The sequence below is a fragment of the Lissotriton vulgaris genome, chromosome 11 (genome assembly GCF_964263255.1).
Source record: "Lissotriton vulgaris chromosome 11, aLisVul1.2, whole genome shotgun sequence".
Taxonomy (NCBI): domain Eukaryota; kingdom Metazoa; phylum Chordata; class Amphibia; order Caudata; family Salamandridae; genus Lissotriton; species Lissotriton vulgaris.
The window spans coordinates 593,554,417-593,572,856 of record NC_141699.1 but is presented as its reverse complement, the minus strand read 5'-3'; the positions used below and the strand labels follow the sequence as shown (position 1 = coordinate 593,572,856).

At 45.7% G+C, this 18,440-nt stretch overlaps 1 protein-coding gene across 1 annotated transcript in view; it reads right to left on the bottom strand.

Moving 5' to 3' along the window:
* The window catches only part of BMP1 (bone morphogenetic protein 1), a 629,932-nt gene extending 611,760 nt beyond the window's left edge, over positions 1 to 18,172 (bottom strand). The window contains exon 1 of the mRNA XM_086943688.1: positions 17,948 to 18,172. Coding sequence (XP_086799814.1) covers positions 17,948 to 18,092 — 145 coding nt within the window. The 5' untranslated portion in view covers positions 18,093 to 18,172. The remainder of the gene's footprint in view (positions 1 to 17,947) is intronic.
* Positions 18,173 to 18,440: the final 268 nt, after the last annotated feature.

Sequence of the window (18,440 nt, the reverse complement as noted above, 5' to 3'; positions counted from 1 at the left end):
TAATCATATGTGTTGATATGCGCCAAGCAAACAAGGCAATTGAATGAGAACATCAAGGTCCACACATTGCTGGAATGATAATGCAATTAAATGGTGCAAGGCTTTTCTCTCGCCTTGATTTAAATAAAGTTTATCATCAGTTGAAACTAAAGATGATTGCAGGTATATGACAAAGTAAGTATCAGAAGAGTAGACCTTTGTGGCCGCAGGTCAACAGGCCAGTTGAGCGTTTTATTAGAGTGCTAAAGAAAGCAGTACAGCGTGCAACTCCAGAGAGGCTCATTTTCCAAACTGTGTTGAATTCCACCCTATAAGTCTATTGTTTAACACCTCATGCCACCACAGGCAAATGTTTTGTGACTTTGATGTTCGGGGGAGCGATGACAACCAAGTTACCTCAATGGAGCAACAAAAGAGAAGAGGTTGAGAATACAACTAAAAAAAAAAAAGACGGTTTATAAAGAGAAGATGAATGCTTATGCTGACAAGTGGCAAGATGCAAAGAACATTGAGTTTAAGACCGTAGAACTAGTGATCGTCCGATAACTGCAAAAGAGAAAATCTGATGTTCCTTATGATGTTGCACCTTTCCACATCGTGCCCACGAAGGGACATATGGTGACTGTCCAGTGTCCAGGAAAGTCTATTACCCAAGACTCTTCTCACTTTCTGCATTGGATTCTTCGGCTTTCTGATGAAGATGGTGAAAGGAAGACTGAACCTGAAAACCCAGTGACTGCTGTGACTTCTTTACCGTCTTCGAAGATCTTGACAGTGAAGATTACAACTTCCAGTAACCAGATCATGGCGAATAATTAAAGTGCCAAGAAGGTTGATTGAAGAAATGTGATTGTATGTATGTTTATATATATTTTTTTTGATTTGTAAAAAAATTACTTTTTTTTTTTTTTAACAGAGGGGGAGATGTAGTGTCTTGCAAGATTTCATGACGGAATCCTTTTGGCTCCTACGGACTTCGTAGAGCTATGACGTAGGTGTCAGAGCACAATGCCATGAAAGCTTGTTTTAAAATGTTGAGTCTACAGTTACACGCAGCAGAATAAAGACAAGTAATAGCAAGCTCCGTGTGTGGCGTGACCGTTGGTGAGTACCCAGGCTGGCAAGCCGCTACAATAAGGACCTGATTCTGCTGGCCATCTCACAGGCACTGATGCCAACAGCCCACTCATTGTTTTTGGGTTTGGTGACAGTCTCTCATCTGAAGTTGTGGCATTAATGGGGGAGTGAATGGCATGTGTAGCACAAGCAGAGTTCTCTCCCAGACCGAATGTGTTCTGCACACTTGCATACGACTTAGGACTAGACATTCCCTATTCTCTGGCCCCCAAGTTTATGAGAAACCTGTCAGACCGTGTGAATGAGTAGCACAACTAGGCTGTTGCACAGAGCGGCTGCCCAGTCTGTTCTACAGATGTTTACACAGGTGGTTCTGGGCTTTCCCTTATCTGTGTTCCCAAGTTTGTGATGCAGTTAGCTTACAAATAATAGGCAGGGTCTGGCAGCCATCACAGAAATGGTCTAGACCTTGGCAGGCTCTTGTATGCTTTAGCTCTGAGGTTCTGTATTTCGCGACTTTGTTCGTGTTAGTCTGCCATTTTGCGTCTGGCCTCCATTTTGTGTTGCCCTCACTCAGGCAGCACCGCCAGCCAGGTATTTCTTTGTCATTTCCCTGCATTCACATACTAAGTAACCTTTTCGCCTCTATTTACAGGTCTAGTGTCAGGGTCTGACCGAGCACAACAGTCCATGTCTTATTAACTAATCCCCGTCCAGACTATCTGTAGGTTCGCACCATTCTTTCCTGAGGCTATCTTATCTGCTGTCCTTCGCCATTTCCTTTATGGACTCTCTGATTCCACAACTGTCCTTCTTAAGCATACTAATGTGTTTCTTCACCTGCAAGTTGGATTGTGTGGGTTCATTTGCGAATAGCTTAAGGGGTTCGGTAACAAATACAGCCGACAACCAAGTTTGTTTGAAGTTACGTAATACTTTGCTTTCCGAACCCTTCGCATTTGTCTGATTTGTATGTTTTGGGATTGTTCATTGTGTATCTAAAATGTATATAAACCCGTGTGCCACAGAGTTCGAGAGCAGTCTCCTTTGAACATACTTTCTGTACTTCAGGGACAACTGTGCTGGCTGCAGCTAATAAAATACGATCTTCTACGCCAACGGAGTGTCCGGTTACTCTGTTTGACCAGACAGGAGGACTCGAAGATTTAGGCGTACCCTGCGCCGTCGGGCCCTTAAGGCTCAGGTTCTTCAGCTCTTGCCAGAGGCTGGCCCATTTGGTACATACTGGACCTAACAAAGAAAGTTCTTCCTTCTGATTTGTCATATGAGCAGCTACTTCACATAACCTGAATAATGAGAAGTCTCTCATGATTTCTGCTCTGGAATGAACTTGACTACATCTTAAGTCTCTGCACACGTCTAAGGGAAACAGTCCAATCTGGAGGACAAAGGAAAGGGACCTTGGCACCGTGAGATGGAAAGGTACATGACATTTGGTACACAAGGATACAGTTTTGTTTGAATCTCTCTACATTGGCCAGTCAGGCATGGAAAGGTTGGGATGTACCATCCCCTGAAAGAAAAAACAAAAAGGAATGCCCAGGACTTTCATTTTTTTCTGGAGAAGAGTAAACCGACAAAGTTAACATAACCAACCAAGGAGAGCAGGAGAAGGGCTGCTGCCCAATAACCTAAATAATTTCGAGTAATGCTGTTGAGAAATGAAAGACTTGAATTTAACTGACCCCTCCTTTATGGTATAGATTTCAAAGCTTCACTTCTTTAATTAAAGTAAGCAACTTCACTGAGCTAATCTTGACTACTGCTCTGACTCGAGTTTGCCTATATCACTTAGTTTTAATGTAAAAAAAGATTTGGTGTTCTATATTATTTTATCTAATTTCCCCCTGGGTCCCCAAATCTGACCATTCCTTTAAGGGGAATACGTGTTTACATTCCAGTTGTAGTGAGGACACTATGGGCCTCATTACGATGTCAGTCGTTAAGGCTCCGAACGGCATTCAGTTTGTTCGAATCCATTTCGGAACCCGTTTTTCAGACCGCCATAGAATAATTTGCGACCAACCGATTATGATGTTAGGTAACCGTTCAGTCCTTCCTACTCATTTCTGACCGGCATTCGGACAAAACGAGTTGGTCAGAGCCGAATCGTACAAGTCTGTGGACCGCGTTTCCAACTGGCAAATTACGATGTCCGATTCGGACAGCCTTTCCGACTCGGTTTGTCGGACACAGATCGGCTGTCGGAAACTGACTTTGGGGGCCCATAGCAGGGCCCCTTCACCCGGAGGCCTCCGGGTTGGGGCCCGTTGGGGTACCCTGGACCCCTCTTTGCAACCATGCACAGTGTGGCAGGCACCAGCATGGGGTGCCTGCCACAGGGTGCAAGGTTTTCGGCAACCATCCCTTTCTTCAACAGGAGCCTGTGTTGTCGGTCGGAACACAGGCTCCCTTTGAAGTCAATGGGAGTCCGACCGAATGGTGTTCAGAAACATCATAATCAGTCGGACTTCCTGAACCTGAGCCGGTCGGAAACAATTCCGACAAGAAGTTGGTCGAAATACTTTCCGACTGACATCATAATGAGGCCCTTAAAATGTTAATTGGTTCATGTTCTTGAAACTTGCCCCCATTCTCTGGGTGACACAAATACTGTTGTTCTAGGTATCAATCTATCTAGTCGAAGTTCTGGCATCTGCGGTTCAAGGACAGTTCTGCCCCTGTCTCACTCTCAGGAGTACCCTTTGTCAATCCAAGGCTTCTGCTCTCCTGTGTGGTGGTTACCGTAAGTGATTAGTAATGCTTCTTAAGTTTTGGATGGGTACCTGTCTATTTTTATGTTCACCACTTGTGTCGCCATAATCGTCTTAACTATTTGTGGACATGGTCTGACGTCAGTGTGGGTAGGTCTTGTCCAGTGCTGTGGATGGTTGTGGTTTCTCTTTTGCCTGTTCTGGACTGGTGCTGGCTTCACTGCATCAGCCAGTTTTTAGGTCTCGCCTAGCGATGCAGCGCATGCGCTGTCACCTTGGCAAGATCTATTGTTGTCGACTTTGTTTCCGAAGGGGGACAGGATATGTGCACAAATAGAAAGGACAGCAGTCGTGCACTCGTATGGCGCCGCCAGCAGGATTTGGAGGACAGAAGATGTGCACGTGCTCGGCTCGCGGCACGTTAACACGCCACCTTCTTGCTTGCTCCCATACGTACAGAGGTGTTAGCATAAATCAGAGGACAGAAGATGTGAACGCGTCTTCTAATACGTCTTGTAATACATCCTGCTCGCTCGCTCCCTGCCGCTCCTCTTGCTCGCTCCCTTCCTGCCTCTTTTTAAGGCACGTTCTGCTTTAACTACATTACGTGCTTTTTCCTTTCTTCATACCATCAGGCCCCTACATAGTTTTTTTTTTAATTATACACAGTCCCATTTCCACACAATGATGCCTACTATCACCAAACTGCAACTTGCATCCATGCGTACAGCGGTGTTAGCATAACTCAGTGGACAGGAGATGTACACACGTCTTGTAATACGTCCTGCTCGCTCGTTATCTCCCTGCCGCTCCTTTTACTTGCTCCCTTTTTCCCTCTTTTTAAGGCATGTTCTGCTTCAACTACATTGCGTGCTCCTTCCCTATCTCATACCATCAGGCCCCTATGTAGTTTTTTTATTACACACCGTCTCATTTCCACACAATAACGCCTTACTATCATTAAATTGCTACTTGCTCCCATGTGTACAGCGGCGTTAGCATAACTCAGTGGACAGGAGATGTGCATGCGTCTTGTAATACGTCCTACTCGCTCGTGCCTCCCTGCCGCTCCACTTACTCGCTCTTCCTTCCTCTTTTTTGGGCATGTTCTGCTTTAATTACATTGCGCTCTCCTTCCTTTCCTCATACCATCAGGTCACAACATAGCAACAAAAAGTATCCAGGAGTCAGTGTTTTGCTCGAGACTTACTACTTTGTGACTTGAGCTGTGCAAGTGCAAGTGTAAACCGACATTCAGTATGCAACTAGGGGCAGGAAAAATTCCCATCAGTTGCCGCTCTGTACCACCATTTTTTCATCATTTGGGGACTCCATACCAAGGAGTTGGCACACAGAACTGGTCACACTGTGAGTGGTGGGTGGACTGTGTGGGTATGAAGACCGATGTGAGTGGTATTTTAAGAATGATGTCGGCAAGGTTTACACTTGAGGGAAGCAGTGCGGTGAGGGGTGAGTGAAAGTGAGTAAAATTAGGTGGACTCGAGTAGAAAAATAATTTATTGGTTTCTCTCGGACCCCTAAGATTAAAAATAGGTGCAAAGAGGTAGATTTAACAATATATCTACATGCAAGTGGTCAACATGTTTCTGCATTTAACAGGAGTGTTCCCTATGCATTCTTCAGGACCATGATTTTGCTACTGCTTGCTTACATAAGTGAGAAATAAAAGTTAAAATGGAAAATTTTCACCTGGAAAGCAGGTGTAGAATCTCCGCCACAGTCTAAAAACAAGTCACAAAAGGAGAGACGAAAAGAGAAAAACACAACATAGAATTATGGAATGCACTAAAAACATTACGCTATTCCAGTGTTCACGGATATGCAATTAAGCACGAACATGGTAACACTCACCCAATACTTGTGGGGAAGGCGCCTCACCTCACCTGGCAGGAGCTCAGGTAGAAAAGGAGCACTGCTCTGTTTAGCAAAAGAACAATAACAGGGACATTCAACCGTGTCAGTAGGACTAAGCAAGAGAACTAGGCATGTAACAATGTATTCGGTGACAGACCGAGATAGCTACGTGTAACAATGAGGGCCGTAGTAGGATGTTCGATGCCCGTATTGTTACTCGTGGAGGACTACCTAGGGCACTCACCTCTCCGTCAGTATCTCCAAACGTCCCTCTGGGCTCTTCTGGGGAGGCACCGAGCAAGGGAAATGGGCGGGTATATCTGTGGAGAGGGCTGGGCGAGTGTGATGCATGATGGGAGTTGTAGTTCCTCGCTAGACGGTAAACAGTGGTGTTGGACTTTTTGAGGAAGACTATGTATAGTTATAGTGACATCCATGGAATGGGTTCATTGAGGCCATCTTTGTCACTATTAAGTTTGTACACCCATTTTTGCTCAATTTTGAATAAGAATTTACCGACATCTGGACAATGATCGGGTATTATCGGTTGCTCTAAGATCGTCCAGTGAAATTCGCTCGGCCCATGTCCTTTCTCTAAAAAGTGTGCTGTCAATCGAGTAGCTTGTTTTCGACAGCGGACTGTGCTTTTGTGTTCTCCAATTCTGATTTTTGTTTTGCGGGTTGTCATGCCGACGTACCTCTTCGAGCAAGGGCACGTGATCATGTAGATCGTGTTTTCGCTATTACAGTTGGTGAACCTGCGCTGCTGCCAGGGGCGCGATGTTCCAATGTCAACACTGGTGGTTCTCGTGGTTTGAGGGCATGCTGAGCAATTGCCACATGGGTGATGTCCTTGCACAGGTGGCATATCCCATAATGTTCCGATTTGTCGGGGTGTTCTGTTTTTCGGTCTGGTATGGACCAGATGATCTCTTATGTTCGGTCCTCTCTTGAATGCAAAAAGGGGTGGTGGTAGAGTGTCTCCACTGGTGTTCAGAATGGACCAATGTTTAGTTATGATCTTCCGAACTTCATTGGACCTTGTGTGAAACGTGTTCACGAAAGTCATCCTCTGGGTCTTCTCTTTTTGAATGGCAACCTCTAAGAGGGCCTCTCTGTTATTATTAGAGGCTCTCTTCTTGGACTGGCGGATAATCCTCGCCGGATACTTCTTTTCTCGCAAGAATTTGGAGAGTGTCCCAGAATGTTTCTCGAATGATTCTTTAGTTGAGCAGTTTCTTTTCAATCTGAGAAATTGGCCAAATGGTAAATTTTCTCTTAGGGATCTCGGGTGGCAACTTTCAAAATTAAGCAACGAGTTGCGTGCCATCGGTTTTCTGTACAGTTCTGTGTTGAGCCCTTCTTCTGTGACTACAATTAGGAGGTCAAGGAATGGCAATTCCCTTTTACTGCATTCCACAGTGAATTTCAGAAACTGATTACAGTTGTTCAACCAACCGTGGAATTCCTGAAGGCTGGTCTCAGTGCCTCTCCATACCACAAGGATATCGTCTATGTATCGCTTCCAGAGTCGGAGCGATACATAGTAAGGATTGTCGTCATGCAAGATTTTAGTTTGTTCCAAAGCATGGACGTACAGATTCGCCAAGCTTGGCGCAAAAACACTGCCCATGCTGGTGCCAGATGTCTGGAGGTAGATGGTATCCTCAAATTTGAAGTAGTTTTCCTTCATTGCTAGTTCTGCCAACTCCATGATGAATGAGACCGGAGTGATTGTTTGTAGGTCTCTTTGTTGGAGGATGTTGCCTACTACTTCCAAGGTTTCGGTTTGGGGGATAGATGTATATAGGGACTCTACATCAAAGGATACTAGTAGATCCTGACTAGGGTCAAATTCTATAGTTGGTAGGAGTCGAAGTACATCTTTTGTGTCCTTCAGATAGGTAGGCATTTCTTTCACAATGGGGTTCAGGAAAAAATCAACAAAGGTTGATAGAGGCTCCAGTATGGACCCAATTCCAGAGATGATGGGTCTACCCGGTGGTGGTCTTTGGGGTTTATGCACCTTTGGCAGACAATAGAAATAGGGGATTGTTGGATGAGAGGTACACAGAAATTGTCCTTCTTGAGGGGTGATCCATCCTTGCGATGTGGCCTCCTCTACCAGATGGTTGATTTTGTTTTTTAATCTCTCGGTTGGGTCATCTTTTAGAAGTTGATAGGATCTGTGGTCCTGTAACTGTCTCAAGCATTCCTGTCTGTAGGTGTCTTTGTCTAAGATGACAATACCTCCGCCCTTGTCTGCAGGCTTAATTATGATGGAATCGTTGGTCGTAAGTGCTTGCAAAGCTAATTTCTCTTTATTTGGTAGGTTTACATAGGATCTTGGTTTCTTTGTTTTGAACAGTAGGTCGATATCTGTTTCTACTGCCTCCTCAAAGGTTTGGACCCTTGTTGGTAATCCAATAGTGGTGGGATTAAAGGTGGAGGGTCTCTTCAAACCAGTGTTTGCAACAGATCCAATGTTGTCAACTGGATTTTGTTTTGCAAAAAAGTAGTGCAGTCTCACCTTTCTAAATAGTTTTGAGATCTCAATTTGGGTGTTGAATTGGTCTCCTTCGTGGGTGGCTACAAAACCAAGCCCACGATTTAGGAGATTCTCTTCATCGATGGAGAGGACATGGGAGCTCAAGTTAATCACGAGGCTGGGTGGTCGGTTGTCCCGCTCGTTCCGGCTCCCTCTTGTGGTATCCTCTTGCCACTCCTCAGGTCCATGGTCGGTTGTTGTACCGGGGATGCCCAGCGGACTTGTGATCCTTGACCTTGTCTCCTCCTCCCTCTGTTGCTCCTCTGGCCATACCCTAAAAAAGGCTGCTGACCTTGGATTTGTTGTATTTGTGGTGGGAAGAAGGGATGTCCCATTGGAGGGAAATTGGGGCCATACATCCAAGGACCTGGTTGCCAATATTGTTGGAAATTATTTTGACCGAAGTTGTTGCCTCTGCGGCCTCTTCTGTTACCACGTCCTTTCGAAGGACCTCCGGTACCTCGTTGCGATGTATCTGAATCGCTGGAGTTATCATCCGAGCTGGAGGTAGCGTAGTTAGAGCCTCTTCGGCCTCCATTCTGATTGGAACAAGATCTTGGTTTTAAAAAAATCCCACACCAGAACCACGGTACACGGCATCATAATGGCACAATACCTGCATGGTAACTGTGCACCGTCAGGTCTCATTGTGACCAATAGCCCAAGGTTATTTTTGGATGATAAAGAATTCCTTAAAGACTGGTCTCTCATTGCCTGGCGGTGTACAAGAGACTGGTTGGTCCTAATCATCAAAACGGCTAAACGGGTAGCTGACAAAATATTGGTTGAAATACAACTTCTAGAGGGTAAAATCAAAACTACCCTAAAAAACCCTGCCTTTAAAACTGGACAGGACGACACCAATAAAAAGAACACCGAGTTTAAGGAATCGATACTCTTCACGAAAATGGAGAAATTCAAAAAAGACCTAGCCAAGTTCTCCAGAGAGAAAGTATACCCATATACTAGTGACTCATATGTCCCACCCACGTACAATCAGAATGGAGGCCGAAGAGGCTCTAACTACGCTACCTCCAGCTCGGATGATAACTCCAGCGATTCAGATACATCGCAACGAGGTACCGGAGGTCCTTCGAAAGGACGTGGTAACAGAAGAGGCCGCAGAGGCAACAACTTCGGTCAAAATAATTTCCAACAATATTGGCAACCAGGTCCTTGGATGTATGGCCCCAATTTCCCTCCAATGGGACATCCCTTCTTCCCACCACAAATACAACAAATCCAAGGTCAGCAGCCTTTTTTAGGGTATGGCCAGAGGAGCAACAGAGGGAGGAGGAGACAAGGTCAAGGATCACAAGTCCGCTGGGCATCCCCGGTACAACAACCGACCATGGACCTGAGGAGTGGCAAGAGGATACCACAAGAGGGAGCCGGAACGAGCGGGACAACCGACCACCCAGCCTCGTGATTAACTTGAGCTCCCATGTCCTCTCCATCGATGAAGAGAATCTCCTAAATCGTGGGCTTGGTTTTGTAGCCACCCACGAAGGAGACCAATTCAACACCCAAATTGAGATCTCAAAACTATTTAGAAAGGTGAGACTGCACTACTTTTTTGCAAAACAAAATCCAGTTGACAACATTGGATCTGTTGCAAACACTGGTTTGAAGAGACCCTCCACCTTTAATCCCACCACTATTGGATTACCAACAAGGGTCCAAACCTTTGAGGAGGCAGTAGAAACAGATATCGACCTACTGTTCAAAACAAAGAAACCAAGATCCTATGTAAACCTACCAAATAAAGAGAAATTAGCTTTGCAAGCACTTACGACCAACGATTCCATCATAATTAAGCCTGCAGACAAGGGCGGAGGTATTGTCATCTTAGACAAAGACACCTACAGACAGGAATGCTTGAGACAGTTACAGGACCACAGATCCTATCAACTTCTAAAAGATGACCCAACCGAGAGATTAAAAAACAAAATCAACCATCTGGTAGAGGAGGCCACATCGCAAGGATGGATCACCCCTCAAGAAGGACAATTTCTGTGTACCTCTCATCCAACAATCCCCTATTTCTATTGTCTGCCAAAGGTGCATAAACCCCAAAGACCACCACCGGGTAGACCCATCATCTCTGGAATTGGGTCCATACTGGAGCCTCTATCAACCTTTGTTGATTTTTTCCTGAACCCCATTGTGAAAGAAATGCCTACCTATCTGAAGGACACAAAAGATGTACTTCGACTCCTACCAACTATAGAATTTGACCCTAGTCAGGATCTACTAGTATCCTTTGATGTAGAGTCCCTATATACATCTATCCCCCAAACCGAAACCTTGGAAGTAGTAGGCAACATCCTCCAACAAAGAGACCTACAAACAATCACTCCGGTCTCATTCATCATGGAGTTGGCAGAACTAGCAATGAAGGAAAACTACTTCAAATTTGAGGATACCATCTACCTCCAGACATCTGGCACCAGCATGGGCAGTGTTTTTGCGCCAAGCTTGGCGAATCTGTACGTCCATGCTTTGGAACAAACTAAAATCTTGCATGACGACAATCCTTACTATGTATCGCTCCGACTCTGGAAGCGATACATAGACGATATCCTTGTGGTATGGAGAGGCACTGAGACCAGCCTTCAGGAATTCCACGGTTGGTTGAACAACTGTAATCAGTTTCTGAAATTCACTGTGGAATGCAGTAAAAGGGAATTGCCATTCCTTGACCTCCTAATTGTAGTCACAGAAGAAGGGCTCAACACAGAACTGTACAGAAAACCGATGGCACGCAACTCGTTGCTTAATTTTGAAAGTTGCCACCCGAGATCCCTAAGAGAAAATTTACCATTTGGCCAATTTCTCAGATTGAAAAGAAACTGCTCAACTAAAGAATCATTCGAGAAACATTCTGGGACACTCTCCAAATTCTTGCGAGAAAAGAAGTATCCGGCGAGGATTATCCGCCAGTCCAAGAAGAGAGCCTCTAATAATAACAGAGAGGCCCTCTTAGAGGTTGCCATTCAAAAAGAGAAGACCCAGAGGATGACTTTCGTGAACACGTTTCACACAAGGTCCAATGAAGTTCGGAAGATCATAACTAAACATTGGTCCATTCTGAACACCAGTGGAGACACTCTACCACCACCCCTTTTTGCATTCAAGAGAGGACCGAACATAAGAGATCATCTGGTCCATACCAGACCGAAAAACAGAACACCCCGACAAATCGGAACATTATGGGATATGCCACCTGTGCAAGGACATCACCCATGTGGCAATTGCTCAGCATGCCCTCAAACCACGAGAACCACCAGTGTTGACATTGGAACATCGCGCCCCTGGCAGCAGCGCAGGTTCACCAACTGTAATAGCGAAAACACGATCTACATGATCACGTGCCCTTGCTCGAAGAGGTACGTCGGCATGACAACCCGCAAAACAAAAATCAGAATTGGAGAACACAAAAGCACAGTCCGCTGTCGAAAACAAGCTACTCGATTGACAGCACACTTTTTAGAGAAAGGACATGGGCCGAGCGAATTTCACTGGACGATCTTAGAGCAACCGATAATACCCGATCATTGTCCAGATGTCGGTAAATTCTTATTCAAAATTGAGCAAAAATGGGTGTACAAACTTAATAGTGACAAAGATGGCCTCAATGAACCCATTCCATGGATGTCACTATAACTATACATAGTCTTCCTCAAAAAGTCCAACACCACTGTTTACCGTCTAGCGAGGAACTACAACTCCCATCATGCATCACACTCGCCCAGCCCTCTCCACAGATATACCCGCCCATTTCCCTTGCTCGGTGCCTCCCCAGAAGAGCCCAGAGGGACGTTTGGAGATACTGACGGAGAGGTGAGTGCCCTAGGTAGTCCTCCACGAGTAACAATACGGGCATCGAACATCCTACTACGGCCCTCATTGTTACACGTAGCTATCTCGGTCTGTCACCGAATACATTGTTACATGCCTAGTTCTCTTGCTTAGTCCTACTGACACGGTTGAATGTCCCTGTTATTGTTCTTTTGCTAAACAGAGCAGTGCTCCTTTTCTACCTGAGCTCCTGCCAGGTGAGGTGAGGCGCCTTCCCCACAAGTATTGGGTGAGTGTTACCATGTTCGTGCTTAATTGCATATCCGTGAACACTGGAATAGCGTAATGTTTTTAGTGCATTCCATAATTCTATGTTGTGTTTTTCTCTTTTCGTCTCTCCTTTTGTGACTTGTTTTTAGACTGTGGCGGAGATTCTACACCTGCTTTCCAGGTGAAAATTTTCCATTTTAACTTTTATTTCTCACTTATGTAAGCAAGCAGTAGCAAAATCATGGTCCTGAAGAATGCATAGGGAACACTCCTGTTAAATGCAGAAACATGTTGACCACTTGCATGTAGATATATTGTTAAATCTACCTCTTTGCACCTATTTTTAATCTTAGGGGTCCGAGAGAAACCAATAAATTATTTTTCTACTCGAGTCCACCTAATTTTACTCACTTTCACTCACCCCTCACCGCACTGCTTCCCTCAAGTGTAAACCTTGCCGACATCATTCTTAAAATACCACTCACATCGGTCTTCATACCCACACAGTCCACCCACCACTCACAGTGTGACCAGTTCTGTGTGCCAACTCCTTGGTATGGAGTCCCCAAATGATGAAAAAATGGTGGTACAGAGCGGCAACTGATGGGAATTTTTCCTGCCCCTAGTTGCATACTGAATGTCGGTTTACACTTGCACTTGCACAGCTCAAGTCACAAAGTAGTAAGTCTCGAGCAAAACACTGACTCCTGGATACTTCTTGTAGTTATAGGTATATGATTGGGGCATGTATCCAGTATAGAGTCGTTAAACAGCCCTCAGACCCTCCCCTAAGTAGTTTTGTTTTGTCACAACATAGCAACACCACTTATCCAACCGCCAAAACAAACAAGCATTGGAAATGCAATAGGTCTCGCATTAGGAAAGTTTGAGCAATTGGTATTGTAAAGGACACTTTTTTTATTTATGTGTTGGTTTTGAAAATAGCAAAAGTAATAGCTTTGTCAGTTACAATGTCAATAGTTTTAACTTTCGCAAATGTGACACCTATAGCATTTGTAATGCAATGTGTGTTGTCTTTACGTGACTTAGATGTATTGATATTGCAAATAACAATGGCTTTTAATTTTGTAAATAATGAATACTTAAATAAAATGTATTGTAATTTATAATGGCAATAGCTTAAAAGTTTGTAAAATAATTTTGTGAAGATTATGTTCAGTGTATTTTATTGTGACGAAAATCCAAGAACATTGCATTTGCACCTGGTGGTGGATGTGGTGGTGGTGGGTGTGGTGGATGTGGTGGTGGATGTGGTGGTGGATGTGGTGGATGTGGGTGTGGTGGATGTGGGTGTGGTGGATGTGGGTGTGGTGGATGTGGGTGTGGTGGATGTGGGTGTGGTGGATGTGGTGGTGGATGTGGTGGTGGATGTGGTGGGGGATGTGGTGGTGGATGCGTTGGACATAGGGGGTGAGGTGAAACCCAGGGATAGGGCAGGGATGAAAGAAACATCAGTATGCACATGCGTGCACAGTCCACTCGCGCAAGCCACCTTCTGTGTGCACGGAGGTGACGTGCGCATGAACGCGCCTCAGAGAAATAGGAGGCCTCTTGGTTTCTGGTGCGAGCACGGCTGGGCTGAGTAGATATACATATATATATTTTCTTGTGGAAGTACACATGGCATAAAAGTCAGCAAGACCTATTTTTGTCGTGGAATATTGGCATCTGTAATTTTTAGAAATGTAGTCGGGCGGTATGGGTAAAATACAAGTACTAGAACGTAAATGAAGGCTGGACGATTACAACAAATTGTACACGGGGGTGGGACAATTTGAGATTTCTCAATTTGTTGCAAACACTTCTTCTAAAATAAACACCCCTCCCCCCACCCCGTTGGCAGAGTTTGGTGACTGCACTCCAAAAGTGTATTCAAACTGCTAACAAGTATTTCAGTGATTTCCGAAATAATTTAAGGACGATCGCCTACATCGGCAGTTTACGTCCTAAAATGTTAAATATCAAGATCCACTAAAGATATGTTGAACACGAACAACGAAGGGGTAAGTGTTACAAAAACATGAGTCGGCATTTTTTGTCCCACAGTTGGACCTTCCAAGGGGGAACAGCTGGGAACTCCGGCTAAAGTGACACATACTTAAGGCACCAGTGTCGCTGCAGGCTGATTATCAGAGGAGTGAGTCACCCCACACCTGCAGACACAAATGGTCAGAGTCAGAATACTGTATGAAAAATGTGGGCTTTTCTCTCCACGTGAATAAATCCGGGGTTAAGCTCCGTACATGCTTCGGCATTGACATGCTAATTGCTTAACTGGCTGACTGTTTTTGCATTTAAATTGGTAAAAACAGAGACATCTTCCACAGGAATTCGCGGCTCCCGGTGACACCACCAGTTATTGTTCTTGGGGCGGGAGCCATCGAAAAATCCTTTCAAATGCGGAGAGGGCAAAAATCCCAGACTATAAATCATAAACAACAAACAAAGAAAGCTGTTAAACATGCCTCTGTGGCTCCTGTGAGGATTAAAAAAGAGAGTTCCTAGTACTCGTGAGTTGATAATGAAACAAAACTCCCACGCTAACCAGGACACGGCGGGCAGGGGAGGGGGCGGAGCGGGGAGAGGTGCGACACGGCAGGCAGGGGAGGAGAGTAGGAGGAGGAGGGGGGAGGAGAGTAGGGGAGGCACGGCCTAGCGGCCGTGCAATCAAGAAGTGAGGGGGCGGAGCTGGGGGAGGCTGTGAGAGAGAGAGTAGGCAAGGCAGGCGGCTGGGGGCATGTGCACGCGCTTTTAAGCTCAATGCGCATGCGCATTGAGCTTAAAAGTCACGGGCACTGCAAGGAATCGCCACGATTCCTTGCAAGTTAGGTAAAGAGTGGTTAAGCCCCCATAGTCTCGCAAGCTCGATGCGCATGCGCATCGACAGGCGAGACCTAAAAACTCCACTGCACATTAACGCAAGCTCCAAAACTCTGCACCCCACACGCCACACACTAACTCATTATTCTTTACCAGGGACTTACCGTTTAAACTGCTACTCTAATGCTGCTCGGCTTTTCGCCACCCGCCTAAAATATGTGCACATGTACAAACACCAGCAGTTGTGCACGCGTATAACTTCGTTAGTAAAACTCAGAGGACAGGACATGTGCACGCGTTCGGCACGCGCCACAATAACATGGCCCCTCCTTTTTCCTCGCACACATACAGCGGCGTTAGCCACTAAAAACACAAAAGAAATATGCAGACATCCTGGGATACCTTTTAAATATATGTACACGTGTCCTGCGCACGGCATCATCACACTTATTGCTCGCTCGCACCCTAGCTCTGTGCCATCCCTTATGTGTTATGGTTCAGCTACATAGCTGCCAAGGTATCGGATTGCTATGTGTGGCATTTTCTTAATTTCAGTGTAATTAGCAACGCCATTTCAAGGACTATAAGTGACACTTTATCGCGAGCAAACTCAAGCAGTGAAGATGAGAAAAACATAATTATCAGAAATTAATCCCATGTAAGCAAAAAGGAACTCTAATACGAGTCACATCATAAGCCACAACCTGTATTACTTTGTTGTGCGCCCCGGTCCTGCATGCTGCCCATTACCTTCGAAATGCCACTTTCATATCAGTCGCAGCCTGTCACACAGAGCTACACAACAGGCTCTTCTGACTCCGTGATGTTTGGCGCGCTGATAAGTTTTGTTTGCAAGCACCACAGAGGCTCTCACAGTCACCTGACCCAAAACAAGTTAGTGCGAGCGACTACCAACACAACTCTTACCCAACTGATACTCGCTCGTTCTCTCCCTCCCTGTCTGCTTGTATACGTACTTTCAAGTGTCCCTTACCATACCCATTATCTAATCACAACACCATTTTCCAAGTCAGTGAGGAAAGATGTTGTTGGGGGAGAAAGCAACACATTATAGCACATTACTTCGATTGGTTCAGTGCAACACCACCACATTTAACATCACGCCGCTCTAAAACACTATCACACTCCACTCTACGAACCCTATACCACTCTACCACTCCACTGTATCACACTCAATTGCACTCCACTTAATGCTACTCTTACATGCTGTACTCTATGCCACTCAACGCTCCAACACTACTCTATAACAGTCTACTCAACAACAATCTATACCACTCTCTGCCACTCAACTACAATACACGCGCTTTACTAAACTCTACACCACTCAACACTACACTACTTCACGCAAATCCACTCTATCAACTTTCCTCCACTTAACTCAAATCAACACCACTCCACGCTAAACTACTCCACTCTATAATAATTTCATCTACTCTATACTACACCACTTCCCAGTACCACACTACACTCTATAGGTCTCGATTACCAAAAAAAATCGAGCTAGTTGTGTTGCATTAATATCTGCTACGCCAAAAACTCAAACTTTTACTAATGTGAGACCTATTGCATTGCAAATGCATGTTTTTGCTGGCACCAGTGCTTTAAATGAGCTCGGGACTGTCCAGTACCGAGTACTTGCACTTCTTTAATTGAAAGGGAAGAGTATCAACAGTTCTCATCACTGCTGCAATACATTTAATGGTAGAGTACCAGCACTTCTGAGGAGCAAAGAGGTACTTTAAAGAGTGGTACCTGCACTTCTACATTACCATGTAATGCACTGGCTGGTACCATAAACTTTTCTCAGCCAGTGCTAATGTTACAGTGGCCAGCCGTGGGTTGAAAGCTGCCTTCAATAGAGGTAACTCCGGTACGGTTAGTGACCAGAAACGGAACATAGTAGTTGTGATGTGTCTGTGGTGAGCATAGAGCTAATGCTGTTATTGCCGTAGGGGGTGACGTCAACGCTACTAGCCAGTCTTGCTGACGTCATCATCGCCCACTATGAGAAGAGATGCACATCTGGATTTTGCATCTCACAATGAACGCTGGTGTGGAGGAGAGGTCTAGTAGACCCGATCACCCCTTTACGTCAGAAATGCGGGCAGGCGATGAGCCACCGGTTCTCAGAAGTTGGTCCGTTTCATACCTCCCGAGCGTTATTTAACATCAGACCCGGGCGGCTAGGACTAGACCCGAGGCTAAATATTTTCAAAATCCTAGGTGTCATTATAAATGTAATAAATGAAAGGGAGTTGGCAAGGGTGCACTTTCTTTTCAGTGATTTTCCTTGACAGACTCCCACACACTACCACCCCTAACATCCTCCCCCAATGCATTAATTAAGTTGAAACGGCGTGTGAAAAAGCACCCTTGTTTACAAACAGTCTGTTTTGAGACAGCCCCTTCCCTGTTAACTTTTCCACAACTCCCACCCCCTTCAAAATCCCCACCGGCTCTTTCACCCTAATTACGTCCCCCTCCCCTGCAAATCTGCCAACCAGGCACCGCTGGAGTGTGGGACCCCACCCCCCGCTATGATCCTTTTTCAAATTATCAGTCATCCACGGGGGAGGGGAGACAGGCATGCTCCCCGCCCCCAACAATAAATAAATAAATACAAACACATGGTCAGAGACTTTGCTTCTGTGTTTCTTACAGAAACTTGTATTTGAGTTTTGAAGCCTGGAGGCACCGGGGTTGGGAGTGAGCTGGAAGTTCGCGGCGAGAGGAGGGCAGATCAGGTCGCGGGGGAGACTGCATTGGAGTGCGGACTCACCGGCTTTGCAGGGGTCCTTGTAGTCGATGGGGTCCTCGATATCCTCGTCGTCCAGGTCATAGGCGAGGTCATCCATGAGTTCCAGGGCGGGGGTCAGCAGAGGTAGCAGCAGGAGCAGCAGCACAGGGCGCCCCCGGCTCCCCATGGTCCAGCTCCAAGTAAGCGCTGCTCCAAAGAGGTGGCACTTTCTCTCGCTCGCTCTCTTTCTTTCTCTGATTTTTTTTGGGAGAAATGAGATGTGGAAGAGGCGGGATCAGTGAAGGGAGCTCAGCCCACTCTTACAAGGCCATCCCTGGGAGGGCTGCCAAGCAGCAGAAGAGGTGGGGAGAGGTGAACGTTCGTAGAGGGGGGGGGGGGGGGTCTCTCTATTTCTCCGTATGCCCGTGGGGGTTGTCTCTAGCACTCTGGAGAGGAGGGGGTGCACAAACTGCCCCCACCTGAAAATTGGAGGTCAAAAAACGCTGAAAAGAAGAGAGACTACCCCTCCCTCGCG